Genomic DNA, 19,879 nt, shown 5'->3' on the forward strand with positions numbered 1-19,879 from the left:
CCTTGTGAGCTCCCGAGTGCCATCCTAAGAGAACAGAGCACGGGAGCTCACCTGCCACGCACACGTGGCCCTGTGACCTGTGAGCCAGAGGCCGTGGTGGCCAGGGACTGCCTGCCCAGAGGTGGGCCACCAGGAGGGCGGGGCAGGGGAGAGAAACCCGGCCTTGGCATCTGCCCGGTGGCAACGGCTTAGGCACCTCAGTGGGAGCCAAGATGCTTGCCCCGAGCAAGAGCCCATTGTCCCTTCTGTGGGCCGGGGAGGGGACACCTCTGAGGATGGCAGCGACTCCAGGGCAGATAGCAGGGAACTGGGTCCAACCCATTTGGCAGAGCAGGTGTTTGGTTAAAAGGACAAACAGGATTTCGTGTATGGCAAATGCAGTGTGACGTGGCAAAAGGTTTTGCAACTTTTAAGTATTTTTGTCCAATTTTTAGACCTAGGGGATGGGGATCTTTTATTTTCTTCTACTTTTTTCCCCTTTTGAGTTTACTTTCAACCTCATATCCCCGCTCTATGCTGTGATCATAAAAAATTGGCAACAGCTAAATACTCCACAGCAGAGGATTCAGTGACGCCCAGCACATCCGTGTGATGGCGTCCAGGAGGCTCCAGTGAAAGCCATCACAGAAAGGCATCTACTCCCATGGGAGAGCTCAGTGACTAAAATTGGTTTTCTCTTTTGTGGCCTTGCGTTTCTTAAAATTGTTTGTACTGACACTGAATACACTTACACCTGACTTGTAACATATGTGTAAGGTGTAAACCACAGCTCTACAACAAGCACCCAAGTACCTGCCTACCCAGCCAACCTAAAGGCAGGACCTCCTGGGGCCTCGGAACACTTCCCTCGCCCAGGGGCCTTTTCCTACTTCAGTCTCCTTTCTGTCTGCCTGCACCCCATAACCACTTGCCGATTTATTTACTGTGTCTTTAAAATGCTGGCACGTGTATTTGATTCCTCAACGTATTGTCTGGGTTACATTTTTTAAAACATTTTTATAAATAGAACCGTAACTAGGTATTTTCTTCTGTGACTTGCTCTTCTCCTACAGTGTGTTCCTGAGATTCCTCTGTGTCAATGTGTGCTGCTGTCATTCATTTATTTGTACTGATATTTTTTTTTATTAATTCTGCTGGCAGTGATCCCAGGGATGATTTCCTGCTTTTTGCTATTTTGAACAGTGCTGCTGTGACCGTTCTTATAACTCTCTTCTGGTGCAGGGAGATGCATTTTTTTCCAATTCATCACTTTGACCAAATTGATACCAAGATGGATTTGTTTTTGATGAAATTGCTTCTCCTCAAATTTCCTGGAACCCCGTGGCAGTTGCTAGGTTGGGGGGCCTGGGGCTGGGGGCGGATTTGAAGGGACAGGGAAACACCCTGACCTTGAGCTGGTCTCCCCCCAAAGGGAGCTGGGATGGTGTTCTGGGGACACAGCCATGGGAAGGTCTTAGGGGTCCCGGCATCCCGACTACTCCTCCTGGTGCTTCCACTTGTCAATTCCTGCCGTGCCCTCACGACCCACACCGGCCCGCTGCTGTCCCTTCCAGAGGCATACGCCCATTCCTGCAGGATTTGTCTCCTCTCGGCTCCAAGCAAAGTTTTATTTTGATGCCAGGATAGTGATTGAGAGCAGGGGCTCTGGTGCCTTAGCCTGTCGTTTACTCGCTGTGGGCTTTCCCTCTCTAAGCCTCAGGGCCCTCGTTTGTGTAATGGGGACACTTCCAGAACCTGCCTCAAGGGGTGCTGTGAAGACTGGAGGGGCGTGTTGATGTTAAGCGCCTGGTACACAGTGGCCACTTAAACAGTGGCCATTATTCCTGCCAGGCCCTCTTCCCCACCTGACCTGCTCATTCACAGACTAACTGGGAAGGACCTGATCCCTTCCCTTAGGGGCACCCCCTGTCCCCTTCCAAAAGGTTGGAACCTTGACAAGAGGTGAGCTTTCTCTTCTAGGTACCTGCAAACCTTATGTCATTTGAATAAGTCTCTGCAGGACTTGGCGTGACTTCAGAGGCTTCTGGAAGCCCAGCCTGGGACTGGTGGCGAAGTGCATGTCCTGGGCACAGGCTTTTGGCCAGGGTGCTGGGTGACTCACAGCCGGACTCACGGGGACTCGGCCTGCGGCCTCACGGTCCAGCGGGCTCTGCCAGTGCAGCGTCCACCTACACCAATCCCCAGCGACTCTCATGACACTCATTCTTCAGCGCCACCCCGCAGGGCCGTGGCTGGGCCCCAGACTGTGCACCCCACCCTCCCTCTCTGGGCCCTCGTCCGTCCACCAACTGCTGCTTCGATCAGAGAGCATCCGGCCCACGTTGGGTCCCCCGTGCTTCCTCCCGGACAAGAGTGGACAGAGTTCACCTGCATGAGGGGCCAGAGAGAAGGAACAGACTATGGAGTTGGCTTTTTATACCCCAAGTGCACGGGGTCGCTCGCCCACAGGGCTGCCTCAGATTTTGTACAACCCCCCAAGCGTCCTCTGCGTGTGTGTGCCGTGTACGTGTGCGAGTGAGTGTGAACTCTTCAAGAAACATGCATTTTGGCACAAGACGTGTGACATCACACCCTTCATTCGCTTTGAGGCCCTGCTTTCACCTTACGTGATAGCCTTGTCCACCGAGGAAGGTCAGAGTGAGAGCCCAGATTCCTATGTTAAGGGTCCCTTGCATTCTTTTACTGTAAACAAACAATGCCTTAAATTGTGTCTTGTTTTCTGTTCCTATGGGTGCTATTCATCTGGAAGGCCTGCTGTCTGGGCCCCCGGGTCCCCTCCCGGCCTTGTTGCTGTTGGCTCTTCTGAGACAGGACCCGGCTTTAGGACTGTGGACTGGGCTGGCCTGCTCGCTTCCTCCCACCCCTCTCCTGCAGGGTCTGAAAGCCCTTGTCTTCTCACCCCTGGACCATGCCAGAGGGGGAAATTGTGACACTTTCTCCCAGCTTCCTCAGAAGCACTCGGAGGCCACCACGCTCACAGAGAACGGCTGCGCAGAAGCCCCTGTGCACCAGCCTCTCCCCGCAGGCCAAGGCTTTGCTCCCATCATACTGCCAGGGCGGGGCCCGCTGGGATTCCTGGTTACACTGGGGAGCTGAGTGACACTGAGGCCTTAAGCTCCCCCCCAATCTTGCCCCCAAACGCAGTCACCAGCAAGTTCTCCACATCCAAGTCCAAGGGCACAATTGTCGATGATTATGGTGACCAGAGAGCAAAGCCCTGGGGAGTGAATGGTCCCAGCTCTGCATTCAGTTAAGAGCTCTTCACATGAACAATGTCCTTTTATCTGTCACTGTTTGTCTTTTTAGTGACTTTTATTTTGCACAAATACATTTTTATTCAAAATAATGAATAAAAGTTAGCTTTATTTACGGTAGCTTTATCACCAGAGCTTCTCTCTCCCCGTCCCTAATCTGGGTGTCCAAATTCTGAGAAGGAAACCCTGAAATGGTTTTCTGAATTCCCTGGGTCCTCGTTGCTATCATGGTTTCAGAGCTCACACTGACCAGACATCAAACCACCCTTAAGAGTTTCTGGGCGAGATGCTTCAAAACACCACCTTACCCAGTAAACAGTGTTGGTAAATTTAAAAACTACCAAAGGACCCACCACTGTCTTTTGACCAAATGGTGACAACTTTTCTGAAAATTCTAATGAATCGGTGAGGAAAGTAGTTGCCATCAGCGTCTTATTTTTGGTTGAGCCTTAGTGTGCTCAGTAACTAGCCCTTCTTTGGAGCAAAGTCTTGAATACTTCTGTGCCGGGAGAGACTCCAGTTGGTGCCGTCCAACCTTAGCTGTGAGGGCTCCGCCCACCGGCACGCAGACGGGGTCCGGATGCGCACACCTAATTCATACCAATGACTACTCAGATTAGCATCTAGAGGCTGAAAGAAAACACCAAACACTCCAACACCTCTCACTAGGACCATTCAGGTCAACGCTTTAACCTACATTGAATCTGCTTCTACCGGTTAATATTTTTTAAGTCTTAAGTTTGGATGGAAGCGTTAAGACTGGAAAATCAGCCACGGACTTTCCTTGGGTTTCTCCACTGTTCAACTGTCCTGGCTCTTCTCACATGAAATGCTACAGATGTCAATCCAAAACACTCAGAATTTCAGGCTCCACTGAATCAGATCATTTTCTGCGCTTTATAAAATTTCTTCCTCTCTCACAAATGTTTCCTTCTGAGCTGAATTTGAAATAGCACAATTGTAATTGTTTTCCAAATGTCTTCTCACCCATTGAGACGGATCCCACATCCCCTCCTAGAAACATTCTTAGCTTGGATTCTTGAAGAATCTGCTTCGACCTTGTTGGCAAAGGCCTTCAGAACTGGTAAGAACCGTGAACATACCAGAAGAGTCCTGGAGACAGGCTGAAAGGTGCCTGGGCTCTCCCAGCAGGGACACAGGGGCCAAACACGTAAGTGCAGATTGTCTTCTCAGCATTGGTTTGTCTCTCAAGCAGCAGGTGAGGAGGTCCTCAGGCTGGGACAGAAGAGACCAGGCACAAACCTCAAAAGGAAGAAATCCACGGGTGGATTCTCATCCTGGAGGGAAACGTTTCTAGTTTTTGCTTCTTGACTGTCCATAATGCACAAATGTTTGTGAAACCATTGAAGGTGATATGTCTTACATGCATGTGCTGAGTTTTTTGGGGTTTTTTTGAGCAAATAGATCATGGCACCCCAGAATGAAAATTGCAGAATGCTTTCTACAAATTGTGGAATAGGTAGTTGGTAGCATTACAATGCCCCAAGAACAGCTCATCTACCTCTCCCTGGGAATAATTTTCGCCCCTCTCGGTTGGAACGTGTCTTATAACTCAAGGTCAGCCAAGTGCATTCTAACAACTGAAATGCTTCACGGAGAATTGATTCAGTGGAGAGCAGTAGACATAATATTCTGTGTGCCCAGTGAGAGAGTGTGGCCTCCCTTTCTTTCCCTGAAGAAGCCCATACATCACCCATTTGTGGAACCGAAAGCAGAAGATACTTGAAGGCATTCTGTTTAGGAAAGAACCCACTCTCTTGCCAACTGAATTTATAAAGCATTATTTTCCTTACCAAGATGGCCAGTATTTCTTTCATTATCTTCCTCTCCCACCTCCCAAGCCCAAGATGTGTATCTTTCAGGATGCCATTTTACGGGTGGAAAACAATCCATGAAAATGGGAAGCCTTTCGCAAGGGAGGTCTGATTTCATTCCACAGGTGGGGTCTACAGCTCTACACCCACATTGCTGATGCTTATAACAAGGTGAACATTGCTAAAAACACAATCTAACTTATTTTGTGTGACTTCATAAATGACTTCAATCAGCCCTACATCGTACTGACCTGTTGGGTGATTTCATATATTAAAAAGAAAAAAAAAAACTACAAGAATCTCTTTGAAATAACATTCTCTGCACAAAACCACTCATTCATTCATTCATTCATTCACTCACATCTCTAGTGAGTGCTTCCTGTGTGCCAGGCTCTACCAGGGATATACTGTAAATGGCTGAGAACAAGCAGACCCAATCCTTGCCCTCGCGGAGCTGACCACTCAACGAACAAATAATCCTCAACACGGCATCTCCTCTGGCAAGACCCTGCCTGTCTCCTAACACTGGGTTAAAAACCCTGCGCAGATTCCTCCAGAAAGGTTTCAAAATGCTCAACGGACTGCACAGCCTCTTGCTCTGCGAGTTCAGTTGCAACGAGAACTAGATGGAGTCGTCGTCCTAGAGGCTGGTTGGTGCAGAACACCCAGGCACAGGGCTATGGTTGGGCATGCCGAGGACTCTTGAGGTGGAATGAGAGAGGAGGGTCGGAATATTCACAGTATTTACTTCAGAGGCTTTTTGGTTTTAAATTTCATGGTTAGATGCAAGTACAGCATGAGCGAGAGCTGCATTTTTTGGGCGTTGAGAACTTGTACCATGGACCACGCTGGAGTCCCGTGTCGCACAAGTGTGTGTATACTGTGTGCAGCCCCCAAATCCCTTTTTGCAGCAGCAACGTGATGGGTCATCTGTCTGTTCTCTAATCATTAATCTCTCTTTTTCATTTCTGAACGACTGTGACCATTCAGTAATGAAATATTAGCAATTAATTTATTAGTATGGTATGATCTTTAATAAATTTCGTGCCAAAATGCATGGTTTTTCAATTAGCATTCAAAATGTTGCGTAGAGAGTAGTTTTCAATTTCTTATGTATCCTGCAAAGTAAGTTGAAAATCAGTTTCTACATTTTAATTCGTTTCTTGTTAAATCTGTTGCACTCTCCTGGGCTGTCTTTTTTCTTTTCTTTCCCCCCAGCGGAACCCCTGCATGCAGTTGTGTAAGGACATTCTCTAATTCTTGTGAATTGTCTCACCCGCAATAACCACTGAACATCAACCCCCTGTGGGATTCTTTAGATTTTTGGTGAAGTATTTTGTTACCTCAGTCTTGTATCAAGTTGCTGTATTTTTCAGCTTGTTACACTGATAATAATTGTTTCACTAATTAAATACTTTAATGTACAAACATCTTTGTTTACTTTGAAATTAAATGTGTTTTCCAATGAACGCTGCTCAATTTATTAATCACGCACATTCACTTAGCAAACCATTGCTGTTGCCAGATACAGACACGAAGGAGGTCTGGGGCACTCAGAGCCCTGCTCGGAGGTTACTAGAACGTGAATGACATATGGGAGCAGTGCCCTCAGGAAAGGGCAGAGTCAGTGCTTTGGGCACACAGAGAGAGGAAGGTGGAGGATCTGGGGAGGGGACAGGGGCATTTGGGGATTCATTTCAGAGATTGCCGAACACATGGAGGACGGGGGAGGCAGGAAGACAGAAAGGAGAAGGAGAAGGAGCAGGATGAAGTTGGGAAAAGCAGCCAACCCAGTCTCACTGAGCGAAGGATTTTGGGGAGGTAATGGGATCCAGGTCTGAAAAGATACATAAGGGGCAGTTTAGGATATTAGGCAAAAACCAGAAGCCCCCTGTAGCTTGCTTAAGAAAAGGGGGGCTGTCTTGCAAGCCTGTCTCATGGAAACACGTGGGAGGACCAAAGTGGGGTCTCGGGGGGAAGGGGGGGTTGGAAGGAAAAGTGGAAAGCCGCCTACATCTTTCTCCCCTTCATTCTCCACGCAGATTGGCTTCTCTGCTGGAATGTGCAGCAGCAAAGGAGTCCAGACATTACAGTGAGAGCAGCAGGAAAGTCATGAGGGAGCGTGTGCCAGTGACACGATCCAAACTGATCATGGGAGCCCCAGCCCTGCCTGCCTCAGTTTCCCAGTTAGTGGCTTCCAAAGCGGCAGTGGTTGATTCTCCAAGCACAGGCTCCCACACACACTCCTCAGTCTCTGCTCCACCACCCCAGCAGAGCCACACCTCCCTCGCCACAAGCCCTGGCTGCCGAGGGGCCCCGAGCTTACCTCCTCGTGATTTAGACGGCACAGTGACCTCCAACTTTACCAGGTGGGGTCGCTGCTCTCGGCCCCAGTGCAGTGCGCAAGGGCTCTGAGACAGATGCATCTGACTTGGAGAGGAGGTGAGGACGGTGGTGTATGGGGGTTGTCACACAGCTGCAAAGTGTTCATCACATCCAGTCAAAACTTGAACCCACAACTCGTCCCCTGCAAAATTCCAACCCCTCATCCTCATTGCCGTCAGGCGCCACAAACGGCCACCAGGAGACAGCAGTACCACCACTTAAAGGATGGAGATCCGCGAGTTAACGCAGACTACGGTAGAAAGGTTATTTAGCCTTGAGGGCTGGTATCTTACCCCTGCGCCTGGCGGGCGTTGGCCGGAGCTCCAGCGCAGGTGAGGCGGAGTGGGCGGGGCCGCCGGCGTGGGCGGGGCCGTGTCGCAGGCTGAGCCCCGCCCAGGACAGGGTTGAAGGCAGAAGGAGTGAACGGGCCCTCAGACTCGAGACTTTAGAGAGAAAAGGGGGGGCCGTGCCGGTGAGCGGGGGTGCAGGGAAGGGCGGCCCCCAGAGGGACGCGGCTACTAGAAACGGCCTGGAGGTGCTGAGGTGTGGAGGGACGACGCTCGAGGGAGCCGACCCTCGGGGTGAGGGCAAAGGCCACGCGAGAACTTAGCGCAGGAGTAGGTGGGCGGGGCCTGGGGCTGGGCTGAGGGGAACGGAGCGGGAGGGGCGGGGCCTTGGGCCCGACCGAGCTGAGGACGGGGTGAGCGTTTTGGGCGTGTTGGCCCGACGGAGGTGAGGAGAGCCCGCACCCGGGACGCTGTGGGGCCGCCGTGGAAAGGGCGTGGCTGGAGCTTGAGGCCGGGGCGGGACGTTGACCCGGCTGAGGAGCGCGGGGAGAGCAGGGCTGAAGTTCGGGGCGGGGGCGGGGCGGGACCTAAGCCTGGTTTGGGAGCTCGGGTGGGTGGGGCTGAAGTTCGGGGCGGGGCCGGGGCGGGATCTGGACCCGGCTGCCGGTCACGGAGTGGGCTGGACTGAAGTTCGGGGTGGGGCAGGGGCGGGGCCTGGGCCCGGCGGAGGCGCGCGGGGCGGGGCATGGGCTGCGGCGTGCGAGCCGAGCGTCCCGCCGAGCCCCGCCGAGGCCCGAGCCCACCCGAGTGCGCCCGAGCCCGCGGCCCCCGCCCGGGGCGATGGAGCCGGAGCCCGGCGGGGCGGCTGCTGCGCTTCTGCGGCAGAAGAGGGCGGCGCTGCGGCGCAGGGGGTGCAGCTTTGAGAGCCCCAGGTACAGCGGCTGGGGAGGGGTGCGGCCGGGAGGGCGGAAGCGGGGACCCGGCCACGTGGTGGGTGGGGGGCACCCTGGGGGGGCCGAGGGCTGCGAGACCCTGGTGTGGGGAGGGGTCGCTGGGGAGGGGGGGGTGGTCTGAAGGGATCCGGCCAGGAGCCAGGGCCAAGCGGCCGGGGGTCGAGGGGTTCTGGGCCGCCCGAGCGGCAGGTGCGGGAGGGGGGTCGCCCCAGAGAAGAACCGGCGAGCGTCTGAAATCCAGACCCGACGAGACGCCCCCCAAGGGTCGGTGCTGAGGCAGGCCCCGAGCAGAGCCGGGCTCCGGGCGGAATTCGGGCTGTGGAGAATGTGCCGTGCCGCCTCTTATAAAATGCTCAAGGACAAGGTTGGGAGATAGTCCCCTGAAGTCCCGGGGAGGTCTCCCTCCTGCGGGAGCCTCTCTGCGCTGCCCCAGGACCCAGGCCAGCCCCAGCCTCCCCAGCCTGGCTCCGTAGGTAACGCACACCTGCTGCCTCACAGCCCCGCCCATCCTCGTGCGGTGTGGCCCCCAACACGCCCGGCCCCTGGTGCCCCTCTGACCCGCCGCCGACGCCTTTCCTCTGCAGGGGGAGCCGTCCCGACCCCTCCCTTGTTTGGCCTGGGGAACTCTCCTGTAACTGTCCTGTTCCGTTCCTTCTCCTCCCTGGACCCTTGCTCCACTGACACGCCTTCCACCCGCTCTGCTCTGCCAGACTCATTCCCTCGGCGGGCATTTTCTTAACTCGGAGCGCCTTCTCCCGCTGCAGCCTCGCTGAAGTCGGCCCTGCCCTTTTCCGGGCCCCCCGGCCTCTTCTGGATGACTCCAGTAGCCTCCCAACTAGACTTTATCCTTCCGCCTCTCAGATCCACATCCTCACTGGCTGCTGGAGGGGTCTAACCAAGACCCCCTCTCCAGAACTGTCTCCCACAGCAGTGATGGGGCTGGGGTGGGGGGACATGAAGAAAGATACGAGGTGGGACTCCGGTCCCCACGGAGGCGGAAAAGAAGAATCAGCAGCTAGGCTGACAAACCAGGATCCTTCATGTGAGGTGGGAGGCCCTGGCACAGCCTGCCCCCTCCCCCTCCCCCCAGGCGAGTGTGAGCGTCATGAGGATAGGGACCATGGCAGTCGTGTTCACTGCTCTGTCCCCAGAGCCTGCCTCAGGCCTGGCCCATCACAGACACTTACTATCTATTGAATGAATAAATGCCTGACCCGCGGGTCATTCGTTCCCTATGCTGTGCGTTTCTCTCATCAGTGCCTTTACTCCTGCTCTTTGGTCTACTTAGAAGAGTCTTTTTTTACTCTTTGGGTAACGCCTGTCCCCTCCTGCTCTGGGAAGTCTTCCCTGAATCCCAGGCTGAGCTCTGTGCTGTATCAGTAATCTGTGTAATCTCTTTGCTGTCCCGCAAACGCTGTGTGTAATTACCTGGATAACAAGTCTCCCCCACTAGGTCTGGGAGAACCAGGCAAGTCGCTTTCTGCCCCTCTGGTGCTTACACTTGCTGTTGGAACACGAAGGAAAAAAAAAATGTGCCAAAAGATGAGGCTGAAGAGATGAGCCAAAAGCTGGATCCAGGCCTGAGGTAGAACATTTAGGTCAGCGCTGTCCAACAGAACTTTCTGCAACGATGGGAACATTCTGTGATCTGTGTGGTCGGATACTGCAGCCACTGGCTACCGGTGACTACTGAGCACTTGAAATATGGCTAGTGCAACTAAGGAACTGAGTTTTAAGTTTCACTTGACTTTCATTGATTTGAATTAAGTAGCCACATGTGACTAACGTCTATGCCATTGGACAGTGCCCGTTTAGAATATTTTTCTCTCCCTCTGACTTCTCACTTTTACCACCCAGCCCCTCGTCTTCATGACCTCACACCTGAAAGACTACATGATTTCTTCAGAGGTTTTCTTCTCTATTTAACACTCTATGACAATATCGGGCCAACCTTAGAAATAATGATTACCAGTTTCCTGATTGTAAAAATAACTTCTGTTTGTTGCAGTACAATTCATTTAGCCCATTTTTTTTTTATTATCACGCGTGCAGTGTTTTACCAGTTTTTCACTCTTACTAAGGACACAGTGAATCCATGTGCATTAGTCTGTGCATAAAAAGGTAATCATTTCCTTAAGGTAAGTTTATAGAAGTGATGGAAATGACTGGATCCAAGGAAAGGGATGTTTTCAAGGCTTCTGAAGCATAATGTCAAATTGCCCACCAGAAAGTCGTGCCATTTAACAGTTCTCCCAGAACCATGTATGTGTGCCTGTTTTTCCCACCCACAATGCGAGGCATTATCATCTATAAAGTGGCCCCTGCTTTTAATTTGAATTTATTTGTGTGGTAGTGAGGTGAAACTTTTTTTCTCATATTTATGTATAATTTGTATTTCTTTTTAAAATGAAATACATTTGCATGCACTTTGTCTATTTTCCTTTGGAATGTTTATCTTTTCCTTATTGAAGCACGTTATTAAGGAAATTAATTTTTTTGGTCAAATATGTAGCACATTTTTTGCAGTTCATTATTTGCCTTTTAACTTCATGATGTTTTTTGATAAAGTTTTTGTTATTTTAAAAAATTGAGTCAAATATATTTATTCCTCCTGTGTATGCTTAATTAGAAAATAATTTGCTAACTTGAAACAGATGCTCATCTACAATTTCTCTTATTTTTGTTGCTTAAAAAAATATTCCTCGGCGGGGCGCCTGGGTGGCTCGGTCGGTTGAGCTTCTGACTCTTGATTTCAGCTCAGGTCATGATCCCAGAGTCATGGGATTGAGCCCCGACTCCGGCTCTGCACTGAGCATGGAGCCCGCTTGAGATATTCTCCCTTTCTCTCTCTCTCTGTCTCTCTCTCTCTCTCTCTCTCTCTAAAAATTCCTCTTTGATTCATTAATCCAATTATGTCACTTTTAAGGGAAACTATTAACAGCTGGCTTGTATTGGGTTGACAGAATGGACAATTAGGGCCGTGGGAAGAAACATCACCTGTGATATATCTTAACCACATGAGTGTGTGGGTCCCTATAGCAGGCCTATTGTTCCAGAAAGTTCAGGGTGGTGATGGGGTGTGGAGGTGCTTAGGCTCTGCCGGTGATTCTGACGGACCACCAGGGATGAGAGCCTCAGCCTCACTTGTGAGCATGCTGCCAGATTCGCCTCCCTGACTCCAGAGTCCTCAATTACTACTCATTTCCTGTTGTGCAAAAAGTTTAAATGCCACCATCTCGTGTATAGGGCCTTTCAGAATCTGGTTTAACCATATTTACTCAATCATCTTGTTGACATCGGGAAAAAAAGCATTACTTTCAAAATGGCAACTGTCTTTGCTAAATATCCTGTGTCAGCTCTGTTCACTGGCAGGCAGACACAGTCCGTGATGAATGTAAAGGAGGAAGGTATGGCCCAGGCGTTAGGCATCCAGCCAGGTGGCGATGAGAAAGACCAGCTGGGAAATGTGGAGGCCAGAGGGCAAGACACTTAGGCTGTTAAACCCCTTGCCCTGGATGTGTTTGTTCTCATTTTCTAGGAAGGCGTATCAGATTGTGTTCAAGAACGAGGGCTTTAGAGTGAGACACGCCTGGGTTCAAGTTTCTGTCTTTTCGGTTGTCATGTGTGTGGCCTTGGCCAAGTTGCTTAACCCTCTGACCTTTGGTTAACCCATTTGTAAAATGACGGTAACACCTATCTTACAGTTCTGATGTCGGCTTTAAGTGAACTGATTTATGCAAAGCACTAAAAACAGCATCTGGCACAGAGCATTACTAAATGGCAACTGTTATGGACAAAAATGATTAACATTTATATGCAAGTTCTCAACCTTTCCCTTCCTCTTGCCTCATTAAAATTCTAGCTTTATTTAATTTCTCCTCCTCCCCTACCCTCAGAGCAAGGTCCTGCCTTGCTTTTTTGCATCTTTGAGCTGCAGATTTAGGAAGAGAGGGATTGAGGAGGACACTAGGCACACAGGGCAGTGGTGAAAACTGGCTGATAAAAAAACTTTCAGGGGGTGTTTAGAGGGGAGAGGTACAGAAACTCACCCACCTTGTATGAGGGAGACTAATAGGTCTCCCTCTTGTTTTCGTGGCTCAAAGATGTATTTTTTTTAATGTTTTTTTTTTAATGTTTATTTATTTTTGAGACAGAGAGAGACAGAGCATGAATGGGGGAGGGGCAGAGAGAGAGGGAGACACAGAATCGGAAGCAGGCTCCAGGCTCTGAGCCATCAGCCCAGAGCCCGACGCGGGGCTCGAACTCACGAACCGTGAGATCGTGACCTGAGCCGAAGTCGGACGCTCAACCGACTGAGCCACCCAGGCGCCCCTCAAAGATGTATTTTAAGAAATATATCTATTATCTTTTGTGACTTTGTGGTGATCGAGAAATACATTTGATGAACCAGAGTTATTTTAAGTGACTCTATTGCTTTACTATCATTTTGACTGCAACACTTCATGGAGCCGAACCACACGTGAGCCACAGTATTAGGGTTACTAACGTGTAGGATTGAATTTGAAAGGCAGATTCTAAAGGTCAAAGACTTTCAACAGCGCGTCACTTAAGTTAGCCTCTCAGCGGTTCTTCAAGTGTGGTCTCTGGACCTACGGCATCAACTTGTTAGAGATGCGGATTCTCAAGCCCAACCTCAAATGTGCTGAATCAGAATCTCTGGGGATGGGGCTCAGGAAACTGTATTTGGGAACAAGGCTCTCTTGTCCAAATACGGTGGTTCTCAAACCGAATATATATGAGAATCACTAGGAGGACTTCTCAGAGCAGTTCTTGGGGCCCACCCCCACAGATTCTGATTCACTAGGTCTGAGTGGGTCTATCAATTGTATTAGTTCTTTTTTGTTGTTGTTGTTAATGTTTATTTATTTATTTTTGAGGGAGGGGGGTAAGCCGGGGGGGGGGGGCGGCGCGCACAGAGAGAGGGAGACACAGAATCCGAAGCAGGCTCCAGGCTCCGTGCTGTCAGCACAGAGCCCGGCGTGGGGCCCAAACTCACAAACCCTGAGATCATGACTGAGGCGAATAGAGGCCCAACCGACTGAGCCACCCAGGCACCTCCTATGAATTGTATTTCTAACAAGCTTACAGTACTACGGGTCCAGGGGTAGATTTTGGAAACCACCCTGCTAGGTCCCTGCCGGAATTTTTTTTTTTTTTTTTTACAACAGACTTCACAGCTGATCACCTTCTGCTTATTACGTCTAAGGTCAAGGAGCCCACTACTGCGAGCTTTTTTGTTATTGGGCAACTCTGTGACCTTTCCTTAATAATGAAGTCAAAGCTTGCCTCATTATGTTTACCACGAATCATTCACGATTCTGCTTTCATAGCTGCTTGCAGCAACAATGCCTGTGGCTCTGATGCCAGGTAAAAAGTGATGGCTTGGATGGTGGGGTGCAGACTCAGTGGTCAACTGGTTCTTACTCCTCTCTGGCTACCCCGGTGTGATCATCAAGCAGTTCTTCTGCAGCCGCAAGCAGGATCAGTAACGCATTGCATCTTTTCTGATGGGCGCCTTACTGGTGGTTAATTTTTCTTCTTGGTTCGTGCAATTGCAACATCCTGGAGTAAACCAAGCAAGCCCTGGGGTAGGACAGACCCAGGTGCTCAAATATTGTTATCCATGGGCTTTCTTCATTTTCTGGGTTGACTTTGTTTTCCAGGTCTTTCCACATTTAGGCAAAGAAAGTTAACCATTTTGGGCTTAACTTTCTTTTTTTTAATTAATTTTTTAAATGTTTATTTATATTAGAGAGAGAGTGAGACAGAGGGCGAGTGGGAAAGGAGCAGAGACAGAGAGGAGACACGGAATCCAAAGCAGGCTCCAGGCTCCGAGCTGTCAGCACAGAGCCCGACGCAGGGCTCAAGCCCACCGACTGCAAGATCATGACCTGACCCAAAGTCTGACAGTTAACGAACCGAGCCACCTAGGCGCTGCGGGCTTACTTTCTACCAGTATACAGTCCCAGCAGAAAGGTAGTGCCTCTCTTTCAATCGTTTTAGGGCATGTTTTCCAAGCTTGGCATTCACTGTATCTCTCGGGTTGTATGCTCATCCCTGAACCAATCTTTTTGGCCAGAAGTGGGTAAAGCGTGCTAATTGGCCGAGTCTAGATCAAGTGCCCAACCCAGAACAGAGGGATTAGATTGCTTCCATCCATAGAGACCAAGAGGCAGTGATTACCCAAAGGAAAATCCATAGTGCTATTGCCAGAAGGGAACTGGATACTGGTTTGACCCCTCAAAGGTATCACCACATTTGGGAAGCTTTTCAAAATACAGATACCCCGATGCCACCCGAGAGTCACAGCATTGGGATTTCTGCATCTTTTAGTTCTCGTCGTGAAAGACTACCTTAGTTGAGTGTTGAAAGTATGCTTACTAAGTTTAGCCGCAGTGGGTGCGGAGCCCTACATAGAGATTTTGAATCACAAATAGAAAACATATTTTCTCCTTTCTCAAATATTGCTTCCTACATAGTGGCTTCCTTGTTAGTAATGCATATAACCCACACCTTGTGAGAATACAAGACAAAAGCTTTTTGTTCCTGAACATGGCTTTCAAGGCCAAGATAGGGTCACAAAAGAACAATTATCTCTTATGCATTGTATTGCCTTCTTCTTCCTTGTGTTTCTCCCGACTTCGAGATTCTTTGATTTTTTTTTTTCTTTTTTTTCCAGGAGACTCTCTTCCCCCAGGTAGTTTCATAAACAATTATTTTAATGTGGGCTGATTTCATAATCTTCATTCCTCTATATTATGTAGTTATTCTTTTTGTTTGTGTTGGGCTGTTAAGTATTTAATCACAAATAAATCTGCCGCTGTCAGTTTTCTTTTGGAAAAACAGCAGTCTTCCTGGGAAGGATTATTAAGAGCTGTCTTGTATTGGGCTGACATAATGGGCTCTTAGGGCCAACAGAAGAAAATTAATTTTCATATTATGTCTGTTCTCCTAAGAGAAGGGAAAAAAACAAGTTTTATTATTCACCAAGAGTTTAAGTTAATGCAAACCAGCTTCCTTTCTCAGAGGAAGACAATAGTCAAATTCATTTTGCTTTAGAAGGTTAATATGAGAAATTATGTTTGGTTGTCTGGTTTCCAGAGTTAAAGATCTGAGCAGAGATGGAGCCTGACAGACAGTGCTATAAGAAAATTATTAGACATTTGGCCTGTACAGTGAGACTCACTGCTGGTTTTCCTGAGGGAAAAAAATTTCTAAAGCAGCATATGCAAGTGCAGGGGTGTGGGAAAATATGAGCCACACATCTGCTTGTCTCTGGAGCTAGGATCTTGGAGGACAGGAGGCAGATGCGGGTTAGCGACGAGGTGTCGCTGCCGAAGGAGGTTTGTGTTAAAGGCTGTTCCTGTTCCTGCAGGATTGCTTGTGAAAGTAAAAAAGAAAAAAAAAAAAGCCATTGGGAGCATAGCAATATAACGCTAATAATTTGATGCCAAAAAGATTAAAAAGATTGACGTCAATCTCTGTTTTCTGAGTTGGAAAGATACCGAGGATATTCGTAGACGTTAAGTGAAAAGAAGCGAGTGGCTTCTTCTGGTCATAGCATAGCAAGTGTGTAGAATTACAAATGGGATTTAAAGTTTTCTAGGAGCCATATCTTTTTTTTTTTTTTTTTTTTTTTTTTTTTTAAGTAGGCTCCGTGTCCAACACGGGGCTCAAACTCACAACCCTGAGATTGAGTCACGTACCCTACCGACTGAGTAAGCCAGGCTGACTCACCCCCTGTGGTCGCCATATCTTAAAAAGTAAAAAGGAACAGGTGAAATTAATTTTAACAGTTTTTATTTTTGCTAACTTACTATATCCAAAACGTGACCCTTTTAACACGTAATCAATATTAAAAATAACGAAGATCATTTACTTTTTCTTTTGGTACTTTCTTCGAATTCTGGTGTGTATCTTACAGTCACGGCGTCTCAGTGGAGACCAGCCACGTTTCGAGTGCTCAGCAGCCACATGTGCTCTGCCGCTCCCTCGCTGGATAGCACAGATAGGGATTTTGGGTAGGAAGTTTGTGAAAGCGTCCATTAAGGTTTTTGTTTGTTCCCTCACTGCAACTGTGAATCACCGTGAAATAGGAGAAGGAAACAAATGGGGGGGGGAAGGATACCAGAAGACTTTAGGAAAAAGGAATCACTAACTAAACATTAGTCAGAAAGGACGACTGTAATTTGATGGACTTCCACGAACTGTTCACATAAATCCCAACTAAAATTTAGACTTGGAGAGTTAAATGTGAAACCATTGTGTCACGGATACAGGATGTAATTTAAAAAAAAATTGGTTGGGGGGGGCGGGTAATGATTCTCTGTGTCAGATGTTGCTGATAGGTCAAACAAGAGAAAGAACTTAGAACTGACTGTTGGGTTTAGCATCGTGGGGTCATCGGTGGCCTTTGACAAGAACAGTTTCTTTGGAACAGCGGAGAGAAAGTCACCCTGGCTTGACTTCAAGAGATCAAGGAAAGGGACTAGAAACCATGAATACGGTGAGCTCTCCTCTGGCGTGGAAGGGCTACGAGTTGAAAAATTGTTGGTTGGTTTTATTTGGTTTTGATTTGGGGTTTTCTGCTTTTGCTTTTGTTTTAAAAAGAAGTTTATGTCCGATGGGACCGATCCAGTAAAGAGAAAAGATTTCAGTAGCGGGGGAGGGTGTTTTACGTGATAAAGAGAAAATTCACAGAGGCTATAATAGCTGCCTGCCCAGATTTGAAAGCGTGTCAGATGAAAAAGGAATTGGGCCCACTCCACTCTGTGTATGGCCCTGGGCTAGACCTAAAATCACAGTGGGTATGAGGGATAATAAAACAGATTGGGCTCGATACATGAAAGTACATTCCAGCAGTCAGGACGCCCCATGCTAGCACGGCTTGCTTCAAGATGCAGCAAAATTTGTATTACTGGAGATGTTAAAGCATCTATAGGTTAGACTAGTATTTCTCAACTCTTTTGTGTTTTCAGTACACTTGTGGATACACCAGTTTTTGGTGGCACACTTGAAAAGACACAAAGTAGTGTTAAGCTGGTCAGGGACAGGGATAGCATAATCGTTACCCACCTCCAGCAGTGACCTGAGAAGCACCTCCAATTAGCATGCTGTCCTTTTATATATATTCAAAAGGCAGAATTTCCACATATTCCAGAAAAGTCCAGTCTTAACGTTGTTGCCACCGAAGGTTATACCCACCATTACAACCCCCACAGAAGAAACTCTCGCCCTGCTCCACACTCTGCACAGGGTCACATGAACCATTCAGCTCAAAATCCAATCTGATAAACATCCCTCTCGGAGGCCTATCATTCGGGAATCGCTTGCAGACCACAGAGTCCTCTCTACCTGGTATAAGCAGAATGAGATTTAATTGTGGCACAGGGAAGTGAGTGCTCACAAAGTTGTGGGCAGGGTGGATAGCAGACTCCAGTCTGGGAGTCTGGGAGCCCCCAGGAATAGCTCCTAGGCCCCAGAACCACTGTGCTCTGCCCTGACCAGGAAGGCTGCCATTGATAACAAGAAGCTGACGGGTCAAGCAGCTGTCACCACCTTAGCTGGCTGCGGAGCCATGCTACCAACTCTGCTTTGATCCCCAAGCTGCCACTGAGGCTTCAGAAAGCTATAGATTCAAGAAGCTGCTGACTCCAGAACCACAACAGCTCTGTCATGATCTCTGAAAGCAAGATGGCGCCCCGTATCCTCTTTATGAATCCTCCAGACTTTGTTCTGAGGGAGAGGCTCTCGTGAGTGCATCTGATTTGTGGAATCGAATTCATCTGCAGAACTCTGAACTGCAACGAAGGGTAGGACGTTGACGTTCCGGCTTTCTAACTGTTGCGCACCGGAATGGGGCTGCGATGGGTATTGAGTAAGTCGTTCCACGGGGACTGCCACAAACAGCATCTTTCTTTAATCGCGGCAAAAATCAATTAGACACGTGGATCAAAAGTTAGTAGCAAGCCAGTGAGGGTTCCTGTACGGAGGTAAAAACGAGAAATCAGCCCTCAGCTAGCTGGCTGAAGTAGACTTGCCAACTCTCCGTGTCAATGATTCTATAGTTTTAGCACAAATGGAAGTGAGGGCGTAAGTACCGATCTTGCATCTTATGACAGGAGAGGAAAGTGTCTTTAGAGGGGCTGCCAGCCATTAAGTATTTTCCAGTGTCAGTGCCATATATCAGGCCTGGATTGATGTCTTGCAGATGGATCGTCTTTGCTCCATGCACTTGTCACAATGCTCACAAAGTAGCTGCCTGTCAGAGATGGGCAAAGAAATAGAGCAGGTCCCACAGCGGTCTGATTCAAGCCACCAGTGTGCCCTCATTCAAGAAAGGCCAAAATAGTCTGACATAGTCTCCCTATTCCAAGCGAGGATTTCCCTCGTGGTTTTGTATTCACCTGGTTACCTCCTCATTCAGCAAATAGCAAGTACTTCTGTTTGCTAGGCACCGGAGATACCCAGTGAATAAGACAGGTGGGGCTCCTGCTTTCATGGAGAGAACATTCTAGTGGAGGGAGGAGACAAGGTACCAGTGAACAAATGTATAACGTTTGCAGACAGAGGGATTCTGCCTTCCCATGCCCCGAGCTCTGCTCCCTCCCTTGACTGCTGAGCCAGCTCAGACCCCAAAAGCTGACGTTGATTTGAAGAGAGGCAAGAATGATGATGTGTGCTTGATTGAGGTTGTTTTCAGCCAACAATCAGAGCAAGGATTAATGTGTAAGATCAAGGGCTCATGGGAGTGGGTGTGGCTCTCAGAAGGCTTCCAGGTTCCTCCTGGGATGTCAGCGGAAGCTCTGTGATCAGCGCAGCCTGCACCGAGGGGGAGGTCAGCCACTTCGAAGGAGCCAGAACTGAGACCTTGTTGCCTTTTATGTCATTTTGCTGCTGCCTTTGGGGGTCTGCCTCCCAGCGTTGGAGACAGCGCTGGTGCCCCAGTGGTGTCCTTCCGTGGTCTGTTTCTTGCTGCATCACGGACGGGGCCTGGCCTCAGCCACCGCAGCTGCTGGTCCCCACCTGGGGCGCCCGGCTGAGTTCCGCTCAATGGCTGCTGATGCTTCCTCGCGGCCATCAGCAGAGAGCTCACTGTGAAGCAGTTCACATGTCTCTACTCACATCCCTTAAGACTCACGACA

At 49.1% G+C, this 19,879-nt stretch overlaps 3 protein-coding genes and 1 long non-coding RNA gene across 13 annotated transcripts in view; 2 read left to right on the plus strand and 2 right to left on the minus strand.

Moving 5' to 3' along the window:
• RALGPS1 (Ral GEF with PH domain and SH3 binding motif 1) overlaps positions 1-5,032 on the plus strand; it is a 271,670-nt gene extending 266,638 nt beyond the window's left edge. For all 8 annotated transcript variants that reach the window (XM_049637854.1, XM_049637835.1, XM_049637824.1 and 5 more), the window contains one exon: positions 1,960-5,032. In XM_049637854.1, the coding sequence (XP_049493811.1) occupies positions 1,960-1,989 (30 nt within the window). In that variant the 3' untranslated portion in view covers positions 1,990-5,032. The remainder of the gene's footprint in view (positions 1-1,959) is intronic.
• The window catches only part of RPL12 (ribosomal protein L12), a 534,927-nt gene that overhangs the window by 338,131 nt on the left and 176,917 nt on the right, over positions 1-19,879 (minus strand). The gene's annotated exons all lie outside the window — the stretch shown is intronic.
• Positions 6,101-8,351, minus strand: LOC125927562 (uncharacterized). The gene is made up of 3 exons (XR_007459367.1): positions 7,768-8,351; positions 7,416-7,565; positions 6,101-6,926 (listed from the first exon to the last, which is right to left on the minus strand). It is a non-coding gene; the product is annotated as an uncharacterized LOC125927562 (long non-coding RNA).
• GARNL3 (GTPase activating Rap/RanGAP domain like 3) overlaps positions 8,133-19,879 on the plus strand; it is a 149,947-nt gene continuing 138,200 nt past the window's right edge. Inside the window, exon 1 of one of the 2 annotated variants that reach the window (XM_049637751.1) lies at positions 8,133-8,206. Coding sequence is in view for 1 of the 2 variants with exons in the window: in XM_049637741.1 (XP_049493698.1) it covers positions 8,602-8,693 (92 nt within the window). In the remaining variant the exon portion in view is untranslated. Of the gene's footprint in view, positions 8,207-8,519; positions 8,694-19,879 lie in introns of those variants that run through there. The other variant, XM_049637741.1, reaches the window with a different exon arrangement.

This window comes from Panthera uncia, chromosome D4 (assembly GCF_023721935.1).
Source record: "Panthera uncia isolate 11264 chromosome D4, Puncia_PCG_1.0, whole genome shotgun sequence".
Lineage (NCBI taxonomy): Eukaryota > Metazoa > Chordata > Mammalia > Carnivora > Felidae > Panthera > Panthera uncia.